This window comes from Ailuropoda melanoleuca, chromosome 4, assembly GCF_002007445.2.
Source record: "Ailuropoda melanoleuca isolate Jingjing chromosome 4, ASM200744v2, whole genome shotgun sequence".
NCBI classification, from domain to species: Eukaryota; Metazoa; Chordata; class Mammalia; order Carnivora; family Ursidae; genus Ailuropoda; species Ailuropoda melanoleuca.
In genome coordinates, this window is record NC_048221.1 from 4081992 (window position 1) to 4106339 (window position 24348).

General features: G+C 52.3%; 1 protein-coding gene and 1 long non-coding RNA gene across 4 annotated transcripts in view; one reads left to right on the top strand and one right to left on the bottom strand.

Moving 5' to 3' along the window:
• The window catches only part of CATSPERD (cation channel sperm associated auxiliary subunit delta), a 46948-nt gene extending 24222 nt beyond the window's left edge, over positions 1-22726 (top strand). For both annotated transcript variants that reach the window (XM_011235423.3, XM_019808478.2), the window contains 11 exons: positions 1186-1362; positions 5233-5346; positions 6046-6135; positions 6919-6977; positions 10241-10319; positions 11873-11925; positions 13680-13754; positions 14242-14370; positions 16122-16305; positions 21059-21216; positions 22377-22726. In XM_011235423.3, the coding sequence (XP_011233725.1) occupies positions 1186-1362; positions 5233-5346; positions 6046-6135; positions 6919-6977; positions 10241-10319; positions 11873-11925; positions 13680-13754; positions 14242-14370; positions 16122-16305; positions 21059-21216; positions 22377-22614 (1356 nt within the window). In that variant the 3' untranslated portion in view covers positions 22615-22726. The remainder of the gene's footprint in view (positions 1-1185; positions 1363-5232; positions 5347-6045; positions 6136-6918; positions 6978-10240; positions 10320-11872; positions 11926-13679; positions 13755-14241; positions 14371-16121; positions 16306-21058; positions 21217-22376) is intronic.
• Positions 347-24018, bottom strand: LOC109490956. 2 transcript variants are annotated; one of them, XR_002144333.2, is made up of 5 exons: positions 23538-24018; positions 10682-10815; positions 4348-4535; positions 3988-4099; positions 3151-3809 (listed from the first exon to the last, which is right to left on the bottom strand). It is a non-coding gene; the product is annotated as an uncharacterized LOC109490956 (long non-coding RNA). The 2 variants fall into 2 exon arrangements; XR_004624567.1 differs by lacking the exons at positions 3151-3809; positions 3988-4099; positions 4348-4535 and adding an exon at positions 347-1406 and having other exon boundaries at positions 23538-24004.
• Positions 24019-24348: the final 330 nt, after the last annotated feature.

Below are 24348 nucleotides of genomic sequence, written 5' to 3' on the forward strand. Positions count from 1 at the left end.
CTTCGGCTCAGGTCATGATCCCGGGATCCCGGGGTTGGGCCCCTCATCAGGCTCCCTGCTCAGCAGGGAGTCGTCTTCTCCTTCTCTCACTCCCCCTGCTTATGTTCCCTCTCTCGCTTTGTCTCTCTCTGACAAATAAATAAATAAATAAAATCTATTTGTCAGAGAGAGGGAGAGCATGAGCAGGGCAGAGAGGAGCAGAGGGAGAGGGAGAAGCAGGCTCCCCACAGAGCAAAAATTCCTGACTCGGGGCCCAGTTACAGGATCCCAGGATCATGACCTGAGCCAAAGGCAGATGCCCAACCGACTGAGCCACCCAGGCATCCCCATCCCAAATAGCATCGTAAGAAGTGGAACCTTAGGGCACCCTGGCTGGCTCAGTCGGAAAGTGTGTGACTCTTGATCTCGGGGTCGTGAGTTTGAGCCCAATCTCTTGGGCATAGAGATTACTAAAAATAAATAAATAAACTTAAAAAAAAAACAGAAAGAAAAGAAGTAGAGCTTTAAATTGTCCCCATTGGACAGATGGAAAAACTGAGGCACAGACAGGTAGGAAGTGGTGGTAGGGAGGGGTCATTTCACATTACCTTATACATCATGCCTACCTGGCTCTATTTCATCCTCACAAAGCCCCAGGAAGGAGATCAGAATGTCCAACTTTTACAAGAGAGGAAAAACTGAAGCTCAAGATTCCCTCTTTCCTAAGGCCCTGTAACTCATCAGCAGCCATGCCAGAAAAGTCCGCCAAGTGTGCTGATCCCTACGTCAGTGCTGTTGCTGCTTGGGCTGCAGGCACCGTAGTTCCAGAAGGCTGCCCGGCATTGGAATAGGATAGGACGAGGAATAGGACTGTCTCTTTGAAAGCTTCGGGGAGACATTCTGACAACCAGGGCATTTTCTGGGTGAGGGTCTGTAGCTTTCGTCCCAACTCTCCAGAGCGGTCCAGGACCTGTGCATAAGTTTAGACTTCGTTCCTGCCTATCCCCTCTGGTGACGAAAGACAGAGTTTCCATTTTTAATCACCAAGGAATGAATGAAGCTGGAAAGTAGGTATTTTCACAAAGTGTACTGATGACTTTGTTTGTTTGTTTGGTCTACCTGCTTTAAATCTGAAGTGTAAGATAAAATTGGTGTCCTCAAAAAAGACTTAGAATGACCTGATCTCTGAAATCGCTTTTTGCTTAGTTTGCAGGCCAAAACATCTGGTCCCAAGAGGCAGCCCTGATGTTCACTGATGTGGGGAGAGTGGAAATACTGACCCCGGTCCCCGATTTGGTGTTTCCAGCTTTCGATTTCCAGAAGTGCCCCGTGAACATCCAGGCGATTCTCATGGATCCCCAACTCCGAGTTGACGTTTGCAAAGTATGTCATCATCACTGTTTGGATCAATGGTCCAGGCACTCTTCCTAAAAAAGACAAATCTCACAGACCCAGAGTTGGGCATTTGTCACCAGCACCACACCCGAGAGCTCTAAGGAGGGTTGGAAATATGGGAAGAGCAGTTCCACTTCAATTTCACATAAACAACTAAATTTGGCAACCAGCCACCGCTGCCCCCAAAGGCTGGCGCCCTCTCCTTATACGGGTTTCATGCCTCTTCTTTCAGATACAAACATACATCACTTTAGTAGATGCTCTTTGTAACCAGGAAGCCAGCGGAGAATAAAGCAATGACGTGCTTGCCAGGGCTGCGCCCTCCTCAAGGAGTCAAATGAACCGTCAGTGTTCTACAGACTCTTACTGGAGAGCTCTGGAGAGGGAGATTCGATTGGGCCCAAGGCTTCCACCAAGCTGTGGGGGTCAGCCTTGACCCCCCCCCCAGCTACGTGGGCTGATCAAAGCGGGGGGGTGGATTATAGAAATATGGAAACATGGATGCATCAATTTTGATTCGTTATTCTGCGAGTAACAAAAAGTCTAAACCGAATGGGTTTAAGCTGCAAAAGCAACTGGTGGCTCATGCAGCCAAAAAGTCTGAAGGGGGAAGACCTCAGGCGAGGCTTGATTCAGTAACTCAGGTCATGTCGGCAAGGAGCAGGCTCCTGTCCATCTCTCCACTCTGCCTGCCCGGGGAGTTCCATGCTTCATCCTGAAGATCCATCCAGACGCCTACGAGAGGCCCTGGGTTCTCCTATCATGGCCTCGAGCTGGCAGGTGCAGACGGGCAGCCTCACACAGTATCCCAGGCAAGAGAGAGGGCCTCTCATCAGAATTCTGCAGAAGCCAAGAGACAGCCACGCCCCCACCGGTGTTTCCCACACCTCATTGGCTCAGAGGGAATGCACGCCCACTCCCACACCAATCACATGGCTGGTGGTGAGCCAATCAGAGTCTACTCCTTCGGACGGTAACGAGGTCAGTCCACCAGGCCATCTGCCCAAGGATGTGCAAAGGGCCCATCTGCCAAAGGAGACTGAGGATACCCTGGGGAACAGGGACCAGCTGCTGGACAGAAATAGTACAGTATCTTCTCGGGGCCCCTCCCGAAGCCACTCTCGCAGACCCTGGCAATCGCATGGTCAGAAGTGCAGGAGAATGCCATTTCTTTCATTTTTAATTTTAAACTGTTCCCAGTTTTCTTGAGTTGTAACTATTTGTTTATTGAAATATGTTTATTGGCATTATAATACTGTATTCCCTTAAGGTGGACAGCACAATGGTTTGATGTATACATTGCAAAATGATCACAATTACTCTAGTTAACATCCATCGCTTATGTAATTACAAATTGTGTTTTTTCTAGTGATGAGAACTTCTACGATCTCCTCTCTTAGCGCTTCCAAACACGCACTGCAGTATTGTAAACTGTAGTCGCCACGCCGGACGTGACACCCCCAGGACCAATTTATCTTATAACTGAACGTTTGTACCTTTTGAACAACTTCACCCATTTTGCTCACCTCTACCCCCCACTGCCGGCAACCGCCAATCTGTTTTCAGTATCTATGAGTTTGGCTTTTTAATTTTTATTTTATTTTTTCAAGATTTTATTTATTTATTTGACACAGAGAGAGAGCACAAGCAAGGAGAGTAGCAGAGGGAGAAGCAGGCTCCCCACTGAGCAGGGAGCTCGATGCGGGGCTCAATCCCAGGACCCTGAGATCATGACCTGAGCCAAAAGCAGATGCTTAACTGAGGGAGCCACCCATGCATCCCCATATCACATATTTTAATCCATTCATCTGTTCATGGCCATTTAGGTTGTTTTCATATCTTGGCCACTGTGAAAAATGCTGCAATAAACATGGGGGTGACGGCATCTCTTTAAGACGGTAATTTCATTTCCTATAGATACACACCCAGAAGTGGGATTGCTGGGTCGTAGGGTAGCTCTGTTTTTAATTTTTTGAGGAACCCCTGTACTGTTTTCCAGCACCACTTTACATTCCCAGGGAAATGCCATCTCTGGGTCGGTCCTGTCCAGCAACCTCATCCCATCTCTCAATGCTCCAAAATCCACAGAATCAGAAATAAGGTCGTGCTGTGCTCCGTGGAGCCCGGGCTGACTTGCTGTTATGTCTCTGCTGGGCCACTTCCCTTCTGGAGGGCCACAGAAAAATCACAGATTTTAGGGGGCCCATTTCCAAATGGCCTTTGAATCCATGCCCTTTAGTGATACGAGGGGAAAAAGTATTTGTGCCACACACTGAGTATGTCAATTGATTGAAATATCCTTCTGTGAAACGATGGTGCTGATATATGGGAGTGGTTTTTTCTTGTTTTCTTCACTTGCCACGATAAAATATCCATCCCCAGCTACGGGGATTTTCTTGTGGGCGCTTGAAATCCCATGTCTCGAAATTGCTGGTCTTAGACACACATGGAGGAGAAAAGGAGAGAAGGTGAGAGCGAGCAGTAGTAAGGCTTTTGGGTAAACGTTTGGCCCCTTGAACTCTTCTGAGGAAGATGGCTGTGCCACTAGCGAGTAGTTCTCCCAAATCCCACAAAAACGACAACAAAAAACGAAACACCCAAAACAGCAACTACCGGCATAATGAAAATCCACAGATGATGGGGCGCCTGGCTGGCTCAGTTGAAAGAGTGTGAGACTCTTGATCTTGGGGTTGAGTTAGAGCCCCACGTTGGGGTGTACAGCCTACTAAAAAAAAAAAACAAAAACAAAACTAAAACAAACACAAAAAAACCCATGGATGAAAGCTGGGACAACTGGTTGGATAATATGAGTCCCCAGGGATATAAATAAGTGACTGAATAAATAAAGGGAGCTGAGACACATTCCATTCCCCCTGCAGAAGAACCCTGAGTAATGTGCCTACATAATCTCCCTCCCGGAGGAGAAGTTTAACCCCCCGCCTGAGGGTGGACTGGTCTTAGTCACATGCTCACAGGGAACAGTCTGGAAAGGGTAGTGGAGAAACCTGGCAGGCACCATCGACATCGGTCAGTCCCGTAGCTAGGGCAGGATGTCCCAGCTTCTCTTGGTCGTTTCTCCACCCCAGACCTGGAATCAGCCACTTTTCCAAGAAGCAACTCATTGGCTACCTTCCTAGGATGGCAGGAAACCAATCCATCTCCTTGAAAATGGGGGAAATAAAAGGCAAGATGCAAACATTTATCACGTCTTCCCTTCCAACTGTTCGACTGGGTCAGCTACAAGTAGGAGGGGGAAAGTGTCTATAAAATTCTCCCAGCAAATTCGTGAAAACAAAATGATAGAATGTCGTCTTGTGGCAACCCCACAGCAAAACAGAGAGACAGCTAGCCCCGGGTGCTGCTGACAGAAGATTGACCACCTGTTGAGTCCTGTCATCCCGATCCAGCCACCGATCTACCAGAACCCCAGAGCCCAGAGGAACACACCCGCCTGCGCCAGGAAAAACCAGACTGGGAATCTACAGGTCCAGTGGCCTGGGTGCTTCAAAGATGAATAAAATGAAAAGAAAGGGATGAGGGAGAGCCTGGGGACTGAAAGAGACTTAGAACAAAGTTTGAAAATGGGCAGGACCAAGTCCCATCCCCTAGGGATGCTCACACGGCAAAAGTCAGGGGGGCACTTCTGGAGAGAGGAGGGCCTGCGATGGGGTGACGGGGTGGACCTCGAGTGTCTTTTGGGGGCTGCAGGATCTAGCAGGGAAGACAGTGGCATGAGTGACAGATTGGAAAGTTCCATCCCTAGGGGAGACCACGGAAGGCCTCCCACCTGCTTGCCAGTTCTGCTTTGGCACCAGGAGCTTGGTTTAATTCATGGATCTGTTTGGCGTTTCCACCTAGGCCGAACTTCTGCAAGGAGACTTTGACAACAAAATGTACAGCATTGATATGAACAGCAAATTGGAGCTGACCGCTCTGATGATACCGCGGCCAGGCATGTCCCTGGTCCCACTGGTAAGGCCACCTCCTGCATGTGATAGGCGCTCCTGAGACGGGGCACTCCCCAGTGTCCCAGGCTCTGAAAGTCCCCTGACATCCCACAGGGAGAGACCTCGCTCATGAGGCTTTGTAGACATGCCCTGTCCCACTCCTCAATGAGCCTCTGCCTGTCTGGCCTCCTTTCTGGGGGCCTGTGCTCCTTGTTCTCCACCCTTCTCTGGGCTGTCCCCTGCTTCCCATGAGCTCCTCTCTCTCTTAGCCCAGCCGGAGCCCGGAGCCCGACTCATGCCTTCCCTCAGGCAGTGGGAGGTGCTGGAGAGACAGTGGGTATCCCCCAACCTGAAACCCAAATGTCCAAGCCTGGACTCTTGGGTACAAGTAATAGAGTTGAAAATGGGGGGCCAATTAAAGCAAGGCCATGGGACGAAGTCCAGCCACCAGGACAAGCGCCTGCAAGGGGACGCCAGGCCATGCACTGGGGCCAGGTCTGCACCTCCAGACTGTCTGCAGCACGGGGCTCAGCGGCCACAGCTGGGGGGTAGATGAGGTGGGGCGCATTTGGGGATTGGAGGACTCCCGTCTTTGCAGAGCAAGCATGGTTTTCAGTGTGAAGGTGCACGGGGGTCCCCAGTGGATGAGACCCCCCAGTGGCACCCCTACATGATTGCTGGCCCAAGACATCTGTGTGTGTTTCTCGTCCCCGGCCCCTGCCAGGCGATGGTGAGCAACCCCCACTCCCTGGGCCTACAGGCCGTCATCTATGAGGCCGGCTACACTTACGACGGGAACATCAAACATAGACTGGTGAGCTGCACCCCTGCCCCAGCCCCAGGTGCGTGTGATGAAGGACACAGCCTGGATGGTGCCCAGCCAGCTCCGGGATCCTTCAGGTGCTCCACGGCCTGACCTTCCTCCCCCCTTGCTTCCTTGCACACAGTGGCAGGGTAAGGCGCTGGAGAATCCGGAGAGGACACAGCCCTGCCCCTCCCCCCAGGCAGACAGCAGTCACCTAGATGAGTGAGGTCATTAAGCTGTCACAGGGGATAAGCACAGAAGCCATGGCAGAGAGCCTAACACAGCCCTGTGGAAATGTGGGTGGTTGGGTAAACTGAGGCATCAGGAGGGGGATGAACTAGGGGGACCAGGAGGGACTTGGCCAAATAGGAGTCTGGGGGATCCGTAGGGCCAAGCCAGGCCACATGGTTGCACTGTGGGTTTTGCGCTTGACCCCGGAAGCCTAGGGTGGAGTTGGGAGGTTTCGATGGGAAGGCGCAAGGCATCAGTCTGCCACAACAGAGCCTTTGACCAGTCCTTGCCACCTTCTAAAGAAGAGGGGAACAAAGTCGCCCTTCACTAGGTCCCCCAGACAAAGGCAGCAAGGAAATGCAGGAGCTTGGGGTGGTCATTTCCATGAGCTTCTAGAAGCCTCTAGCCAGTGGTACAATTAGAATCAGGGGAGGGCTAGACACTTTCCTGGCTCCCCTTCCCAAGGTCCCCTCCTACCTCCATCTCCCCTGATCCCCAACTGTGCGCAGCCCCAGGCTGTCCCACTGTCGCAAATGCGCCCATTTGCTCTTGATTCCACAGAACATTTCCCTGAGGCAGCAGCACCACTGGGGCAGAGCTGACCCCAATTTCACCTCCAGGTATGTGACCAGAGTGGGGGAGGGGTGGCCCAGGCTATCTATGGGGTTCCCTTAACAGGATCTGGGAACACAGGGCCAAGATCCAGACTTAGCCCCTCCAAGGAAGGTAAGGCCAGAATGATTGAGAACACTTTCTAGGTGGTGGGTTCCTCAAAAAATTAAGCCTAGAATTACTATATGATTCAGCAACCCCAGTTCTAGGTCCACACCTGAAAGAATGGGAAGCAGGGACTCAAACAGACACTTGCACACCCACGCTCACAGCAGCATGATTCACAGTCACCAAAACGTGGAAGCCAGCCCCATGTCCACACACAGACGAGTGCACGAACACATCGGGGTCCGTCCATGCAACGGGACATGAGCCTTAGAAAGGAAGGGATCCTGACACCTGCCACAATGTGGACAAACTTTGAGGACACTGTGCCCAGTGAAAGTAGCCAGTCACAGAAGGACACATCCTGCAGGATTCCACTCCCAGGAGGTCCCCAGAGTATATATTTCAACAGCAAGTTTAATTCTGGATCTAGCATTTTGTGCCACTGTATGGTATAACTGAAATTTGCTAAGAAAGTGGAACTTAAATATTCTCACCACCCCCCAAACAAAGGAAGATACGTGAGACGTCAGATGTGTTAATTAACTCCATGGGGGGAGGGGTCCTTTCACAATATGTACTTACAACAAATAATTACATTGTATACCTTAATGATCTTACAATTTATTTATCAGTAAAGCTGAAAAACGTAAATGAAAAGTAAAAAAAAAGTACGTTGTATGTTATTAATATAGAATACATGTCCCTCTCTCACACGTATGCTGAATTTATTTAAAAATCACTCAATTTTTGTATGTACTTAGCCATTAGAAACATCAATCAGGATCTCCCAGGAGAGATTTTCAGACCACATGTGCAGACTTTAATCCGACAAAACTAGAATTGAACAGCCAGAAAAGCAAAACCAGTAATAAAAAGCCCCTTTTCTTGGAAATTAAGAGACACTTTTCTAAATAACCCTTGAATCTTAGAATCCATGGAACACAGCTAAAAGATACTCAGAGGGAAATGTGTACCCTGAGCACTTTTATTATTAGGGGGAAAGATGGACTAAGGATGCACGAACTAAGTATTTAACTTAAAGAACTAGGGGAACCACAAAAAGAAGGGAATTAGCAATGATACCATCTGAAATATATTAAACAGAGGGCAAAAGACAGTATCAAGTCACAATGAGACATAGGCTGGTTCTTCAGGAGACCAGTACACTAGGTGAGACCCCGCGAATCTAACAAAGGAGGAGAGAGAGAGAATTGAAATGAACATTGGGAATGGAAAATGAAAAGTATGGACACAGAACCTGTGAAAAGAATAATGGGAGGGACTTCCTCAAACTAAAAAGCTCCTGCGCATTGAAGGAAACATCGACAAAGTGAAAAGGTGACCTGCTGACTGGGAGAAGATACTGGGACTGATCTCCACAATATGAAAAGAACACACACCACTCAATAACAGCAACAACATCCGATTAAAAAATGGGCAGAAGGGGCGCCTGGGTGGCACAGCGGTTAAGCGTCTGCCTTCGGCTCAGGGCGTGATCCCGGCGTTGTGGGATCGAGCTCCGCATCAGGCTCCTCCGCTATGAGCCTGCTTCTTCCTCTCCCACTCCCTGCTTGTGTTCCCTCTCTCGCTGGCTGTCTCTATCTCTGTCGAATAAATAAATAAAATCTTAAAAAAAAAAAATGGGCAGAAGATCTGAATAGACACTTTCCAGAGAAGACATCCAGATGGCCAACGGTACATGAAAAGACACTCAACGTCACTGATCATCAGGGAAATACAAATCAAAACCGCCTCACAACTGTCAGAAAGGCTAAAATCAACAATACAGGAAACAACAGGTGTGGGCGAGGATGCGGAGAAAGGGGAGCCCTCTTGCACCGTGGGGATGCAAACTGGTGCAGCCACTCTGGAAAACAGTATGGAGTTTTCTCCAAAAGTTAAACGTAGACCCACCATACAATCTAGTAATTCCACTTCTGGATATTTATTTGAAGAAAACAAAAACATTAATTCAAAAAGGTACATGCACCCCTATGTTTATAGCAGCAGTATTTAGAGTAGCCGAATTATGGAAGCAATCTAAGTGTCCCTCTATGAAGGGATGGACAAAAACGATGGGGTATATATGTACGATGGCATATTCCTCAGCCCTAAGAGGAATGAAATCTTGCCATCTGTGATGACATGGATGGATCTTGAGGGCATTATACTAAGTGAAATAAGTCAGACAGAGAGAGACAAATACCGTATGATTTCACTTACATGTGAAATCTAAAAAAACAAAACAAATGAACAAATAAAACAAAACCAAACCAGACTCATAGATCCAGAGAAAAGACTGATGGTTGCCAGAGGAGAGGGGGGTTGGAGGGTAGGCAAAACAGATGAAGGGGATCAAGAGGTACAAACTACCCATTAAAAAATAAATAAGTCATGGGGATGTAATGTACAGCATGGGGAATATAGTCAATAATATTGTACTAACTTTGTATGGTGACAGATGGTAACTAGAATTATTATGGTGATCATTTTGCAATGTATAGAAACCTCAAATAACTATGTCATACACCTGAAACAAATACAGTATTGTATTTCAATTATGTTTCAGTGAAAAACAGAATAAGAAAACATTATATGTAGCTTGGAGATAATGAAATTGGGTGTCAGATGTTGTTTTCAATAAGTTATTATATGTAAATTAACAAAACTGACTCAAGAAGAGGTAGACACTCAAGGGAGGGTCGGGCCACCATGTGTGAGCAGACGTTTTCGGTCACTATCCTGGAACAAATGTCTGAGAGGATGGATGAACAGACAGATGAATGGACAGACTGACAAATGGAGGGATGGATGGATAATCATTGGTTGGATGGATGAATGGATGGATGATGGATATAGATGGATGCATAAATAAATTGATGGGTCTGTGATTATTTTTAACAATGACGTATTTTTTTTAAGATTTTATTTCTTAATTTGAGAGAGAGAGAGAGAGCATGAGCAAGGAGGAGGAGGCAGAGGGAGAGGGAGAAGCAGACTCCCAGCTGAGCAGAGAGCCTGACATGGGGCTTGATCCTAGGACCTTGCGATCATGACCTGAGCCAAAGGCAGACACGTAACCATCTGAGCCACCCAGGCGCCCCAACGCTGATGCTATTTGTGAAACAGGTATGAAATACCACACATTCCTGTTGCCTTGCAGCATAAAGAGACCCACAGGATCTACCATCACTCTGGACATAGCCAACAAGGAAATTTCGTGTGTGGACCTCAAGCCACTGGTATGTCCCAAATTTTTGCTGTCCCATATTCTTTGTTGTTAGTGTTAAGAATAATGGCAGCGTGGGGAGTATGGCACCTGGGGGGCTCAGTTAAGCATCTGACTCTTGGTTTCAGCTCAGGTCTTGCTCTCAGGGTCGTGAGTTCGAGCCCTGCTTTGGGCTCCATGCTGGGTGTGGAGCCCACTTAAAAAAAATAAAAGAAAAAAATAAATGAATAATGGCAGTGGGCCTCATCTGGCTTTTCCTTGAGGGCTGGCTGAGCCCATTCTCAGGGTCTGAAAATGAAGGTGGTCCTGTCCCAATTGCCAGGGTCACTCCCTTTCCCCTGACAGCATCCCCCAGGGCTGCCCCTGATGACTCACCGTCCTCGGAGCAGATGCATGCATGGGAGCCTCATTCCTTGTTGGATATCCCCAGAACAGGTCTCAACAACTCTGGTAACAGCATTTCTTGGTGCTCCAACAGAACGGAAAACAATATACACCCACATGGAAACCTGTACACAGTATTCATAGTGGCATTAGTCCTAATAGTTAAAAGGTAGAAGCAAACCAGATGTCTACAGATGGGTGAATTAATAAACACAATGGGGCCCATCCTCACACTGGAATATAATCCAGCCTTAAAAAGAAAGGACGTCCTGACACCCGCCACGACGTGGCCAGACCCTGAGGACACTGGGCTCAGCGAGAGGAGCCAGACCCAGAAGGACACATCCCGCAGGACCCCACTCCCAAGAGGTCCCCAGAGGAGTCCCGTCCACACAGACAGAGAAGAGCTGGTGGGAGCCAGGGCTGGAGCAGGGGCTGGGGAGTCCGTGCTTCCTGGGGGCGGAGTCTCAGGAAGATGAGAAAGTTCTGCAGACAGAGGGTGGGGGTGGTTGCATGAGGATGTGAGCATACTTCATGCCACAGAGCTGTGTGCTTAGAGATGGTTAATATGGTGAATTTCATGTTGTATATTCTATACCACAGTTTTTGTAAAATTGATACAAATCTTGCATTCTGTTCCATGGTTAATCCGGGTTCGTCTTAACATAAAGCTCTTTTTCAAACACCAAAAGTTTCTCTGTCTTATGCTTTTTAGACTCCCTTTCATATCTCTGAGGATGCCACTGTACTCCAGGTTGAGAAGCATGTCCCTAAGACTATCAGGCTTACCCCAAATAGCTTTTTCTCCTTTCTCCTTTCTGTTGGTTTATTGAAGCCCATTCATTCATTCGTTTGTTCATTCATTCATTCATTCATTCATTCTCCTTCCCTGCCTTTTATATGCCAAGTATTATCCTGCATTTATAAATTGGTTTCTGGTTAGAGCTAAGACGCAGGCCGGTGATGGGAGGCGCTTAGGCTCACCCCATAGCTCTGGTGGGCTCTTAGGGCTTGAGCTCCAGGGGCCAAGCCCGGCTGCAGTGACTCCCAGGAGCCAGCGTCATCATGTCAGGATCCGGGTGCATCATGCCCAGTCTCTCCTGGGTGTGAGTTTTTGCTGTGGCTGGGCCATCAGTGGCCCTCACCGACCCAGGTCAGCATCCCTGCCTCTCTCCTCTGCAGACGGCGCTCATTTCCGTGGGTTGCGACCAGGAGAAAAAGATCGTCATTCAGAAGTAAGTGTGTTGATGTCAGGGTGGGGGGTGGGGACGGACAAGCTTGGTCACAACTGCTTCACAACTGTTGAAGTCAGGTGACGTTATTCTGTCTACTTTTGTGTATATTTGACATTTCCATAATAAATAGTCAAATAATGACTACTAACAGGTTAAGTTGGTGTTTCTGGCACAGTGACCTCCCCTCCTTTATCAATTAGTGATACTTACCTTTTTTCCTCTTCCCTAATCTGTTCGTGTGTTCTCTTTCTTTTATGAGTCCCTGAAGTCTTCATTTTGATTAAAATTGCTGAGGGTTTTTAGTTTTAATTGGTTGCTGAAATTTTGGGGAACTTGGCCTCCACTATCCATGGTTACTCCCAGGGAATGCAGCCATGAGAATCCAATTTAAAAAAGAAAAAAAGCCAGAAGATCGGCCAAACTGCCATCCTTTTCCCGTTCAGACGGTGGTGTGCTGATAACTGTGTAGCAATTGGTTCTGGGCGGAGGCCCTGAATCCAAGCATGGCCCAATTCCTGTGGTGTGAATCCGCCGGCCCTGTCGATTTCAAGCACGAATGCTGGCCGGCAAAATTCCAGAACATTTAACACTTGGCTCTAGGAGTGAGTCAGGGCTAGCTTCAGTGCCCCACAGCTCAAGGGCAACAATAAACTCAGGCGATGATTTTACCACATTTCCCCCAAATGGAAACATTTTGTTGAATCAATAAATTATATATTTAGGACATGTGTGCAGGATACAGTTTTTAAACAAAATACAGAGAGCTTCTGCCAGAAAGAGAGTGGGGTAAGATATTTGCCACATGTGTAACCAACCAAGGACTTACATCCAGATTTTATAAAGAAGTCCTACAAGTTAATAATTTTTTAAAAAGACATTTTTTAAAAAAAGGGCAAAAGTCTTGAACAGGCACTTCTGAAAAAGAAACAAGAAAGAAATCCACATGGCTGGTAAACATGAAAAAGTGCTGGAAAGGTGGCCAACCTCACTTAAAAGGGAAAAGAAAATGAAAACTTTTCTTAGAGGCCATTATTCACCCACCAGCATGGGAAAATTTGCAGAGCGTGGCCAGTAGCAAGTGCTGGTCAGCACAGGGAGCCCCTGGCAGCCTCCAGAACACACTGACGTCGCTGGCAGGTAGGTGCGTTTTTCAGCTGCTTTTGAAAGCACATCTTTGACCCAGCAATTCCAATCATGCACTTGGACATTGGCAAGGGTTCCAGAATGTTCTCAGCAGTATTATTCCTAATAGCTCCTAGCTGGAAGCAAGCCAGCTTGAATCTATCGACAAGATGGACGGACAGGTGCGGTGGCTGGATGCAACGGACTACCCCAGCCATGAAAACCACGGAGGCAGAATTGCCTGGACAGGTCGTACAAACAAGGACGTGGAACAGAAGGCACAAAAAACACACAACATGATTCTAGTCTTTAAAACCCCAAATCAGGCAGAAATAAACCACATTGCCTAAGGAGGCATGCCTGGATGGTGACACCACAAAGAAAATCCAGGAAATGATTGTCTCAAGAGTCAGGACACCCAGCACCTAGGTCTGGGCCTCTGACAATCATTCTCCCACAGGAATTTGGGCTCCTTGGAGATTCTGGGCAGGGAAAATGCAAGCTGAGCCTGGAAGTAAGACAGGTCTCAAAAATGAAGCCAGCGGGGGTATACGTGTCCAAGGGAAGAATTCAAGGTTCTTTGGGTGCTGCATGGGGGCAAGGAGCTTCTCACCACCTTTTGTCGCTCACAGCGAAATCTCAGCCTGTCACCACGGCATCCTCGACCCTGTGGGCCTTCAGGACAATTACAGCTACATCATCGAGAGGTGAGCCCAACATTTCCCTTCAGGGCGTCCCTCCCGTGACTGCCCCCCGGGGGCCAAAGGCAAATCGGAAATCATTTTTAGATTGATATCTGGACAGTAGGGAATCTGAGGTGGGGAGGGAACAGGTGGGGGGGGTGCCGGGTCTCCAGGGAGTCAGTGCGATGTGGCAGGGCCCCCGGCCCAGGCCTGCCCACCTACCAGGCTACCCTTCTGCCATCTTGCCAGCCTCCCACCTGCTCTTGGAGCCTGGGCACCTGCTCGCCTGAGCAAGCAGAGGTAGCCAGACACCGTCAGCCAAGGCAGGAGGGGGTGAGGGCCAGGGTGACCCTCTGTGCGTGCGGCTGGTCCCGAGTGCCACTGAGCAGGCATGGGGTGAGACTTGGCCCTTCTTGGCACCCAGGCACAGGGAGCCTCCGACCCCCAGCATAGGAACACACACACCACGGCCCCTCAGATACAAGCCCCCGCCCCACCCGTCTCTGCCTAGGGAAGCCTATGACCCCAACTTCAAGGGGCAGAAGGCCAGTGAGGATCTGGTGGTGGACTACCAGTACGAGAAGCTGGGCTGCCCCCACCTCGTCTACTACAACACCCCGTGGAAGCCCGTGGTGGAACTGTAAGACCCCAGGAGGGCCCTTCACGCACCCCATTACCTCCGATAGCGCTCCCTCCTCCCCGCTGCCTTCCCCACCCCTCTCTGCACAACCCGGGCCCCCAGGTGCCCCTCCCGGCCCTGCCGCTGCTGTGCCCTCGCCCTGTGATGCCTGTTTTCTTTCTTTTAAGATTTATTTAAAGAGAGAGAGAGAGAGAGAAAGAGAAAGCACAAGTGGGGGGAGGGGCAGAGGAGAGAGAATCTCAAGCCGACTCTGCACTGAGCGTGGAAACCCAACACAGGGCTCGATCTCATGAGATCATGACCTGAGCCGAAAGCAAGAGTCGGACCCCCAACTGACTGAGCCACCCAGGCACACCCTCTTTCTGCAATGTCTTACCTCACGCAGCCATAATGAAATATCACTGACTAGGGGCTTAGATGACAGACGCTGATTTTCTCACGGTCCTGGAGGCCGGAAGTCCAAGGTCAGAGTGCCGGCAGGGCTGGTTTTGCCGAGGCTCCCTCCTTGGCTTACCTTTTGCCTGTGTCCTCTGGTGGCCGAGGGAGCAAGCACAGCCACGCTTCTCCCCCCTTCCAGTGGGATCAGGGCCCACCCTTACGACCTCACTCAGCCTCAGCCACCTCTTTAAAGACCCCATGTCCAAACACAGTCACATGGGGGAGCTAGGGCTTCCCCATGGGAGTCTGGGGACGTGGCTTAGCCCACGGCTCTCATTTTGCTTCCTCTTCCGTGGACTCTGCTGCCTTCCTTCGTCACAGCCCCTGCACACCCACCATGCGTGGCTTCTGCACTGTCGTGGGTGGTCGACCAGCCAGTGGGACCCCTGAAGCACTGGCCCATGGGGGCCAGAACCACGCCACCCCAGGGGGGAGCTACCTCCCTGAAGCCCCAGACCAGCCCCGCCCAGTGGAAAAGCTCCATCCTTCCGTGCGCCCAGTCGGAGTGCTCCGAGTGTGGCCGGTGCACCTGAGGAACTGGCTTTTTTCCATTTTACTTAATGATGATTGATTTAAACAAGCACGTGTCGGCCAGTGGCTCAGCTCCGTGCCCTGCAGACCATCTGAGTCAGTGGCAGTGGGCGGACCTCACGGCGGCAGGAACCCGCTTACACTTGAAAACAGGCAGGGTCATTAGGACGTCCTGTCTCAGCTCCCGCATGGCGAGACTGTGGGCGGGGCACACAGGACAAAGCCCCAAACTCAGGGCGGCCATGTGGGGGGACGCAAACCCAGAGGGGGTAAAGATCAAGGGAAGAGACCAGTCAGAGGAGGGGCATAAGCTCCCACCTGGCAGGAGGCCACAAACTGCTCCCAAAATGATGATTTTAGAACAACCCAAATCAACAGCCCTAAATATATCCCTTTGGAATGGTGGCAGATGTCATCAGAGAGGTGTCAGAGGACAAGTGTGAAGGGTTTTCTTTGTGTATTGGTTTACTTGCTTGTTAACTAATTAATCTGTTTCTTTACAAGTGATAGTGTTTGGCCATAGACCCTCCCATCAGTTTCTTCCAGTCTCTGCTTCTCAGAGAGACCTTGTGGCCACCCGGCAGGAGACAGGGCCCGTGGCCCCCAGCTCCCCGCCCTCCCCTGTCCCACCTGCTGCTGCTTCCCTCCACCAAGAGTCAGCCTGGTGAGGTGGGGGGGCACCCCTTTCCTTGCCGCCGCTGCCGCCCCCAGCACAGCCTCAGCACACCTCGGGGCTGCAGCATCCCCGCCCCTTGCAGCCCAGTCCTACACCTGTGTCCTAGGTGGCGGGAAGGAAAGTTCCAGGAGGTTATCAAGGCAGAGTTCGTCCTGCTGGAGGTGCACGGGCTGTTCACGTACACGTACTCCCTGACAGCCCAGACGGCGCTCTGCCGAGCCCAGCCCCAGAACTGGACCTCCATCATGGAGAACGCCGGCGACAAATGGCCCTTCGCCTGGGACCGAGAGGTAGCGTTCCCTTTTTTCCAAAACAGGTCCAAACAACGCGCTGTTGGCCAGCGGTCAGATGGGTCTGACTGGTATGCTGGGGTGTGTGTGGGGGGCTGTCTCAGTGCACGGGGGGCTGCTGTAACAGCATACACTGGATGGCTTATGACAGTAGGCATTTATGTCTCATGCTGCTGGAGGCTGGGAGTCCCAGTTCAAGGCTCACTGACCACTGTCCTCTCCACACGTGCTCACAGGGCAGAAGGCATAAAGGCAATCAGACCATTCATGGGAGCTCCACCCTCATGACCTGAGCCCCCCCCCAACCATCATCTGTGGGGTAGGGTTCAGCATAGGGATGGGGGGGACACAAGCCTTCAGTCCACAGCAAGGGGGTGGGGGGTGGAATGCACACGATGACACCTGGGGCCCTGGGGCTGCATCTGGGAGTGTGAGGCTAGCAAGTCCTTCAGGAATCTCCCACCGGAGCTGGCCAAACAATCGGGGATGTCTGCACCAAGGCGCTGGGGCGGGGGCGGGGGCATTCTCATAATGCGCAAAATTCCAGAACCATCCAAACGCCTATCACTACTGAGGCTGATTAAATTCATGGTCTCTCCCGCCGCGGGAGCGTTTCTGTAGTGCACACGGGTTCGTACGCAACGGAGAAATAAGGGCATGGTGTCCGTGTAAGGAAGAGCTCTCGCGGGGCCACCTGCCAGCCTTCTGGCGGTCAGGTTGCGGCTACTCAGCCTCTCAACGCCAAGGGCGCGGACGCAACGCAGCGCAGCAACGCCGCCAATAGGTGGCGCTCGCTCCCCACACCTGAAGCCGATCCCGGGCGCAGACCCTTGGCTCCTGTATTTGCGCTTCCTTTCCCAGCTGGCACCTTCCAAGCTTTCTCACGCTCCCCCTGTCCGAGTTTGATCATTTATTTTGTTACTGACGATGCGGTTACTTTTTTTCTTCTCCCACTCTGAGGTGAAATTCACCTAACCTATAACCAACCCTTTTAAAGTTGCACGCTTTTGCTGCGCAAGCCCCACGTCCCTGATCTTTTTTTTTTTTTTAAGAGAAACCCACATATATGTGATTTGCGTTTATTATGTTCCGACTGTGTCCATAAGGAGTATGCATTCTTCTTGTTAGTGCTGTCATTCAAAGTAGCATGCGAGCATGCGTTTAGGAGATTGTCCCAGTACTTTCCCCTGCCCACCCATCAGTCCCAGTGAGTGGCAATTTGTAGGATGTGAAGGTTTTTCTGTCATGGTGCCACAATGCCTTTTCAGCAGTCACTGGATGGTCTGTTCGACGACCACTCGGCCACTGAAACCCACAAAGTGGAGTTAGCTACGTCAATATATACGGGGCTTTAGGCTAAGCAACTGCCTCCTTTTTTCATTTCACATGGTCTGTATATGACCCAGCTTTTTAAATTTTTTTACTCCCAAAGGCTTTTTTTTTTTTTAAGTAGGCTCCATGCCCAGCCTAGAGCCCAGCATGGTGCTTGAACTCACAACCCTGAGAGCAAGACCTGAGCTGAAACCAAGAGTCGGACACTTAACCGACTGAGCCACCCAGGCGCACCCTGAAGGATTTTTTTTTTTTTAAAGTAAGCTCTACACCCAATGTGGGGCTCAAACTCATGACCCTGGGATCAAGAGTCGCATGCTCTACTGAGTGACCTAGTCAGGTGCCCCACACCCCTTTTAAAAATTAAGGATTTGTAAACGTGTTTTCAATTGGGGTAAAATACGCACAACCTAAAAGGTACCACTGTAAGCATTTTAAGCAGCATGAAGCACACTCGCCCTGTCATGCAGCCACCTCCACCCTCCGTCTCCAGAACTTTCCATCTCCCCACACGGAGACTCTGTCCCCAGGAAGCACGGAGTCCTCAGCCCCTGCCCCAGCCCTGGCTCCCACCAGCTCCTCTCTGTCTGTGTGGACGGGACACCTCTGGGGACCTCCTGGGGATGGGGTCCTGCGGGATGTATCCTTCTGGGTCTGGCTGCTCTCGCTGAGCCCGGTGTCCTCGGGGTCCATCCACGTAGTGGCCGGTGTCAGGGTCCCTACCTTTTTAAGGCTGAATGACATTCCACTGGATGGATGGACACCATTCATTCACCTGTCAGTGGACACGGGTTGTCCACATCTTTGGTAGTGTGATTAATTAATGCTGCTATGAAAACAGATACGCAAACATCTCCTTGAGACCCTCACTTCAGTTCTCCAGTGTCTCTTCTTAGAAGGGCACTAATCTCACCCTCAGGACCTCATCCAAACCTAATTACCTCCTAGAAGCCCCATCTCCAAATTCCAACCCTTTGTGGGCTACGGTTTCAACATATGAATGTGGGGGGGCACGTTCAGTGCCTAACAGGGGCACAACAACAGGGCCTGGCGCTGGACTGGATGATGCGGGAGGAGAAGGGAAGCGTCAAGCCTTGCCCTCGTTTCCAGCTTGAACACGTGGGCGGACCCCGGGGCCATTTCCATCACAGGGATGAAGCAGGCAGCCGAAGGGAATGCAGAGCTCGAGCTGCATGCGAGAAACTCAGAGGTGCCACAGAGGAGCCCACTGGCTAGCGAAACCCAAGGAGACGCCAGAGGACAAGTCGGGGCTGGCGTGGGTTTGAGAACCAGCTCTGTTGGTGTGCTGACTTAAGGATGTGTCTGCCAAGGGAAGGAGCAGAGCGGCTGGAGGGCTGTGCTGGCGAGGTGGGGGGTGGGCTACTCAGCAGGGTTGTCTCTTGCCATTCTGCCCCTCAGACCCGAGGCAGGGACATCCAGCTGGCGGGTCCAAGAAGATTCTGTCCTGTGCGGGACTTCTGTTAGCCGGGAGCTGGGTTTTCCATGCGCTTTTTCTCTCCCCGGCACAGTAGCCTGGGCTCCTTTACAGCATGGCCTCGGGGTTCCAAGGGCGGAAGTTTCCAGACCCCTGAAGTCCCAGACCCAGGACCCTCACGCGTTGTACTGGTCAGAAGCAGGTTGCAGAGCCCACCAGACCCCACCTCCTGATAGGAAGAGCTGTGTCTACGCAGGGGAGGAGGCACAGAGAGCGGCTGCCTCTTAAGGTCATGTGACCACGCTCCACGGGGAGGGTGCTCCTAGCTCCCTCAGCCGCTGTCCCACTGAGGGGCGCGGGCCATTTCCAGTCTCACTTCCATCCACCTGCGTGCGTCTCTTGTCCTGTGGAGCTGCCTGCAGGCAGGGAAGGGCTGGCTGGGTTATAGGCTACACACACATGCAATCTGGGCAGATGCCAGGAAGGTCCCCTCCGTGGGCTGTTGCCACGTACCTCCCACCACACACCTGCCTCCACAGCACACCAGCCAGGTGTACCATCCCGGGACGAACTTGTCCATTTCCGTGCGCCTGCCTCCCGCTGGGGGCCGGGTTCCGTGTCTTTTCCTGTTTGAGGGCCACCTTCGGTTCTTTGTCCTGTGGTTCGTGTTCACAGCCTGTGCCCCTGTTCCTACTGGGATTTCAGATGCTCCTTGCTTTTCAAGAGCTCTTTATAGAGCTGAGAGATTAACCAACCCTTTGTTGCAGTACAGTTTGTAAATGTCTCCCTCGGATTGTCTTTGATGTCTTTGGGGTTTTTGCTGATGCCCTACAAAAGGAGCCCTTCATTTTTTTTTGTATTGCTGGACTCACCATCATTTTGACTTTCTTGCTTTTCCATTTTCTTCTGTTTACAAGGCCAGCCCCTCTCCCTTCTGGGTCCGCCAGCAAATAAGGCAGAAGAGCAAAGTATTCCGCTCAGGGCGGCAGCATGATGTGCTGGTTAAAGGCCAGCAGTTGAGTTCAAGGATGTTCCCCCTTTGTGTGAAATCCTGGGATCTGGAGACAGGGAGGAGAAGCTGCTGCCACCACCTGACCGCTTCCTGACGCCACGACCGTGTTCGGTGGCTGTGCCAGTGAGAAGCCCCAGGAAGCTGGCTCTGTCTCCTCTCGACCTTCAGATTTCCCGGGTGTATCAGTTAGCTAGGGCTCCCATTACAAAACCACCCCGCGCCCGGCAGCTTCAACGCCAGGGACGGATCCTTTCCTGGTTCTGGAGGCCCGACGTCTGAGATCGAGGTGTTGGCAAGGTTGGCTCCTTCTGAGAGTGAGCGAGAATCTGTTCCAGGCTCTCCCGGCCTCTGGTGGTTTGCTGGTCATCGCTGGCATTCTTTGGCTTGTAGACCTACACCCCACTTTCCGCTTCTGTCTACACGCGATGTTCTCCCTGGGCACGTCTGTGTCAAATTTCCCCTTTTTATAAGGACACGAGACCTATTGGATCAAGGCCCACCCTAATGACCTCATTTTAGCTGGGTCACCTGAAAAAGACCCTATCTCTGAATAAGGTCACATTTTGAGGCCCTGGGGATTAGGACTCCAGCCTATGACTGGCGGTGGGCTCGGGGGGACGCCTCGGCCCATAACACCAAGAGTACTTGAATCTGTCAGCGTCTGATTCACACCCGGACTCAGGGCTGTGAGGGATTCTGGCGAGCAGAGTGGCTAAGCCTGCAGTCCCTGCAGCGTGGGAAGGCCCGGACACAGGAGGGCAGGATAAAGGCTGAACAGCCACCCACAGTGTCCCCCGCGAAGGTCACGAGCCACCTGCCCACCAGGCACTTGGCCCTGGACTCACCCCCTCCCATGGGTGTTTGGTCAGAAGTGTTGCAGGTGGGGCCCTGCATGCAGTGGGGGTGCATTTGTGGGCGCTGGCACAGCCCACCCCAGCCCCTGGAGCCAGTGGGCATGCCTCTGTCCTCCCCAGAACTATGTGAGCTGCCATGACCCCGACAATGATGCCCCCTTGAGATGGCCAAATGTCCCGTATCAGATCTTGGGAGGTCCGACGGCAAACAAGGTCATTTTTGACCAAAGGAATGGAATCTACGTCTTCTATATTTCTATCGTGGATCCGTATTACAGGTGAGCCGGGGTGGATCGCCCTGTGCCAGGCTCTTGGGGGATGGCTGGCTCTCCTGCAGCAGGTCACACACGCGCAAGGGACCCACTTTTCTCCCTCCCCTTGGCGGGTCCTGCATAAGCATCAATTTTCCCAGCAGCCCAGACTCTCCCTGGGAAGAGTGACAGTTTCAGTTCTAGCTGACATTTGTTCACTCACTAAATGAGTCCTCATTCCAAGCCCGTGCTGGGTGCTGGGGAAACAGCAATGGCCGGCAGCCACGTCCCTCTCAAGCCCCATCTCATTGGTGGTGGGTATGAGCAGCTCTTAAATCTCCAGGGATCTTGCAAGCCAATTGTCTTTCCCTTGGTAGCCTGAAATCAGCCACGGCGGGAGAATTTACACCATGGGATTCAGCACACCCTACAAATCCAGCCTTTCCCCTTAGAGCTGGTAGTTGAATATTTACCACCCACGTGTACAAAGAGGTTTCTAGGTGTGCTGGCCTAGATTACCAACATCTCCCACTGTGGGGGTGCGTATGGGACAATAACCTTCCCCCCCATCATCTATCCCCCGCAGTCCACCCCCAAAGCACATGGAGACCCTACATTCCCTTGAGACCCCACACTCTGACCTAGTGGGGCCCACTCTGGGATGGCCATGGGCGGAAGGCACGGGGTAGCATAACCAGAGGAGAGAGAGGACTATCCTTGGCCCCAGCAGCTCCTCTCTCCGCACCGTGCTTCCAGTGAGTTCTCCTATATCCTGGGTCCCCTCTCCTGGGATGCCCTTCCCTCCTGGCTTGCTACATCCTGCTGCTCCCTGCCTGCCTTGTGGATGCCTGTGGCCACATCATGCCCGCCCTCTGCTTCCATCGGCAATGGGATGGGTGGTTTGTCTCTCTAGACCGAGCCTGGGCATGGAGTCAGGGAGACACCTTGTCCCCGGAGGAGGGGGTACCACAGGGAAACTTGGGGGGCGGGAACAGGACTGTTGCCAGCAGACAGAGGACAGCAGACTCAGACTGGAGAAGAGTTGAAATGGACAGAACTGGAACCCGGCGTCCCAACTCACCCCCGGGGCCCCACGCGCCTGTCTGTGGGTTTTAATCCATCTACTGGGCTGAAGGGCAGGGCCCCAGGGACAGCGCCCCATGGCCTCTCTCCAACTGCCCCTGCAGCTACTGTCACTTGCACACCACCTTCAGCGTCTACGTGTACGGGGCCTTCCCCCTGTCCACCATCCCGGCGGCGGTCACCATCATCCCGCTCATGGTGGCCATGCTGCTGTCCGTGTGGCTGGCCTACGCCATCCCCAAGCTGCTGCACACCGAGAAGGGCCTCAGGTTCAAGGGCTTCTGGATTCATCTGTGCAGGCGGTGCCGGAAGGCTTGCGCGTGTTTCCGAGGCAGGTCCTGAGCGCACCGGGGGAGCCCAGGGTGGTCTTAGAGCGTTCTATAAACCAGCCGGCGGCCATGTGCGTGCAGCGTGTTCCGAGCGTGTTCTGTCCCCCTGCCCCCACCTCCGCCGCCTCCCGTGGGCCGCAGCTCCTCTGCACCGGGACCGGGGCAGCCCAGATCCTCGACGGGTCGCCGCTGAAATGAGGGAGCTGAGCACCCAGCGGAGTGCGAGGCGATCCTCTGAAAAGCCTAGCACACAGCCCCCTGTCTCGCTGGAGAAGTGGGGGGTCTGTGCAAGGCAGCGACCGGTTGGGGTTCCATTTCTGGGGTATAAACCCTCACGTGTATACAAACATGTACACGCGTGTTCTGCTACGTACACGGAGAAACGTTGGGAAGCGTGGGTTTCATGTGCACATGTATAAACGTGGATGCGTGCACACGCGCACAGGGCTGTTTCGTGGTGTGTGTATACACGCATGTGCGTATGTGCCTCATGTGTACACACACCCAGACCTGTGTGTTTACTAGGACACGAACACATTGTGTACGCATACACACATTTACAGACACACAAACCTGTGCACACACATATAACTAACACGTATGCACGTGCATGTGTGTGCACACATACCGCAGCTATGCGTATTCTCCCTAGCCATCCAGTGGGGGTCCCTCCCCACCCACCACCTTCTTCTAACTGCAGGTGGCATGGGCCGGCCATCTCATCTGAAGGGAGAACTTGGGTGGTCCCGTGAGTTTCCTGATTCTTAGGTTAAAAAAAGTATATTCCACGGTCCGCTTCATGGTCCAGTCCCATCTCAGTCTAGTGGTGGAAAGCTGTGACCCGCAGACCGCGCAGGGAGCCGTTACCCCGCCCTCCCTGCGAGCATGTCCCCAGTCGCCCTCCCCATTAGGCTGACAGCTAACATTCACACTGACCTTCAAGGAAACCAAGCCCATTCTCCGACGTCCTTCGCCAGGGCCTTCCCTTCACCAAGCGCACTTGGCTTTAGTCTCAAAAATACCCCCAACGTGGCTGTGGGGAGAAGGGGCTCGGCAGGTAGCAGAGGGCAGTGGGCTCCAGGCTTCTCCATCCGGGCACAGAACAGGGCCGGGCAGGGGCAGACTCTGCCTCCGTCTCTCCCCGCAGCTCTGGAATGAGCGTGCAGGGAGGCAAGCCCGGCAGGCTCCTGGCGCGGTGCCTGGCAGATGGGAGGTGCCAGGGTTCTGGCTACAGAATCTGCCTCCCCACACCCAGCCACCCCCGGGGCTACCCCAGCAGAGCGTGACCATGAAGGCCCTGGAAACTCGCCCCAGGGCCTAGGGCAGGAGGGCCCCTTCCTCCTCTGCAGGGGGAGAGAGGCAGGTTGGGATGGGGGTGGTGGGGGAGGGTAGGCCTCATCTCCAGGCCATTTCCTGCCCCTCTCTGGGCAACCCTTGCCCCACCAAACACCTGGGCAAAAGATCCTAACAGTGCAGTCTAGACAGTGTCTCCCCACCTTCCGGAAGCACCCCCCCCCCGTCTCTGCTGGCTGACTCCAATTTTCCGGGGCTTGGAGAGGAGGGATTTCGAATTCCCCGTGACCCGAGGGCTCCCTGGCTCAGCTCTGGAAGCCCAGCACCCAGGAAGTGCTGAGGGCCTGCCGGGCCTTCCCATGTGACCCCAGGCCGGCTGCGATGGGTGGAGGAGGGGACCGTCCTCCACGTCCAGCCTCAGCCTGCTATCCACAGGCCCTGATGCCACCAAGCT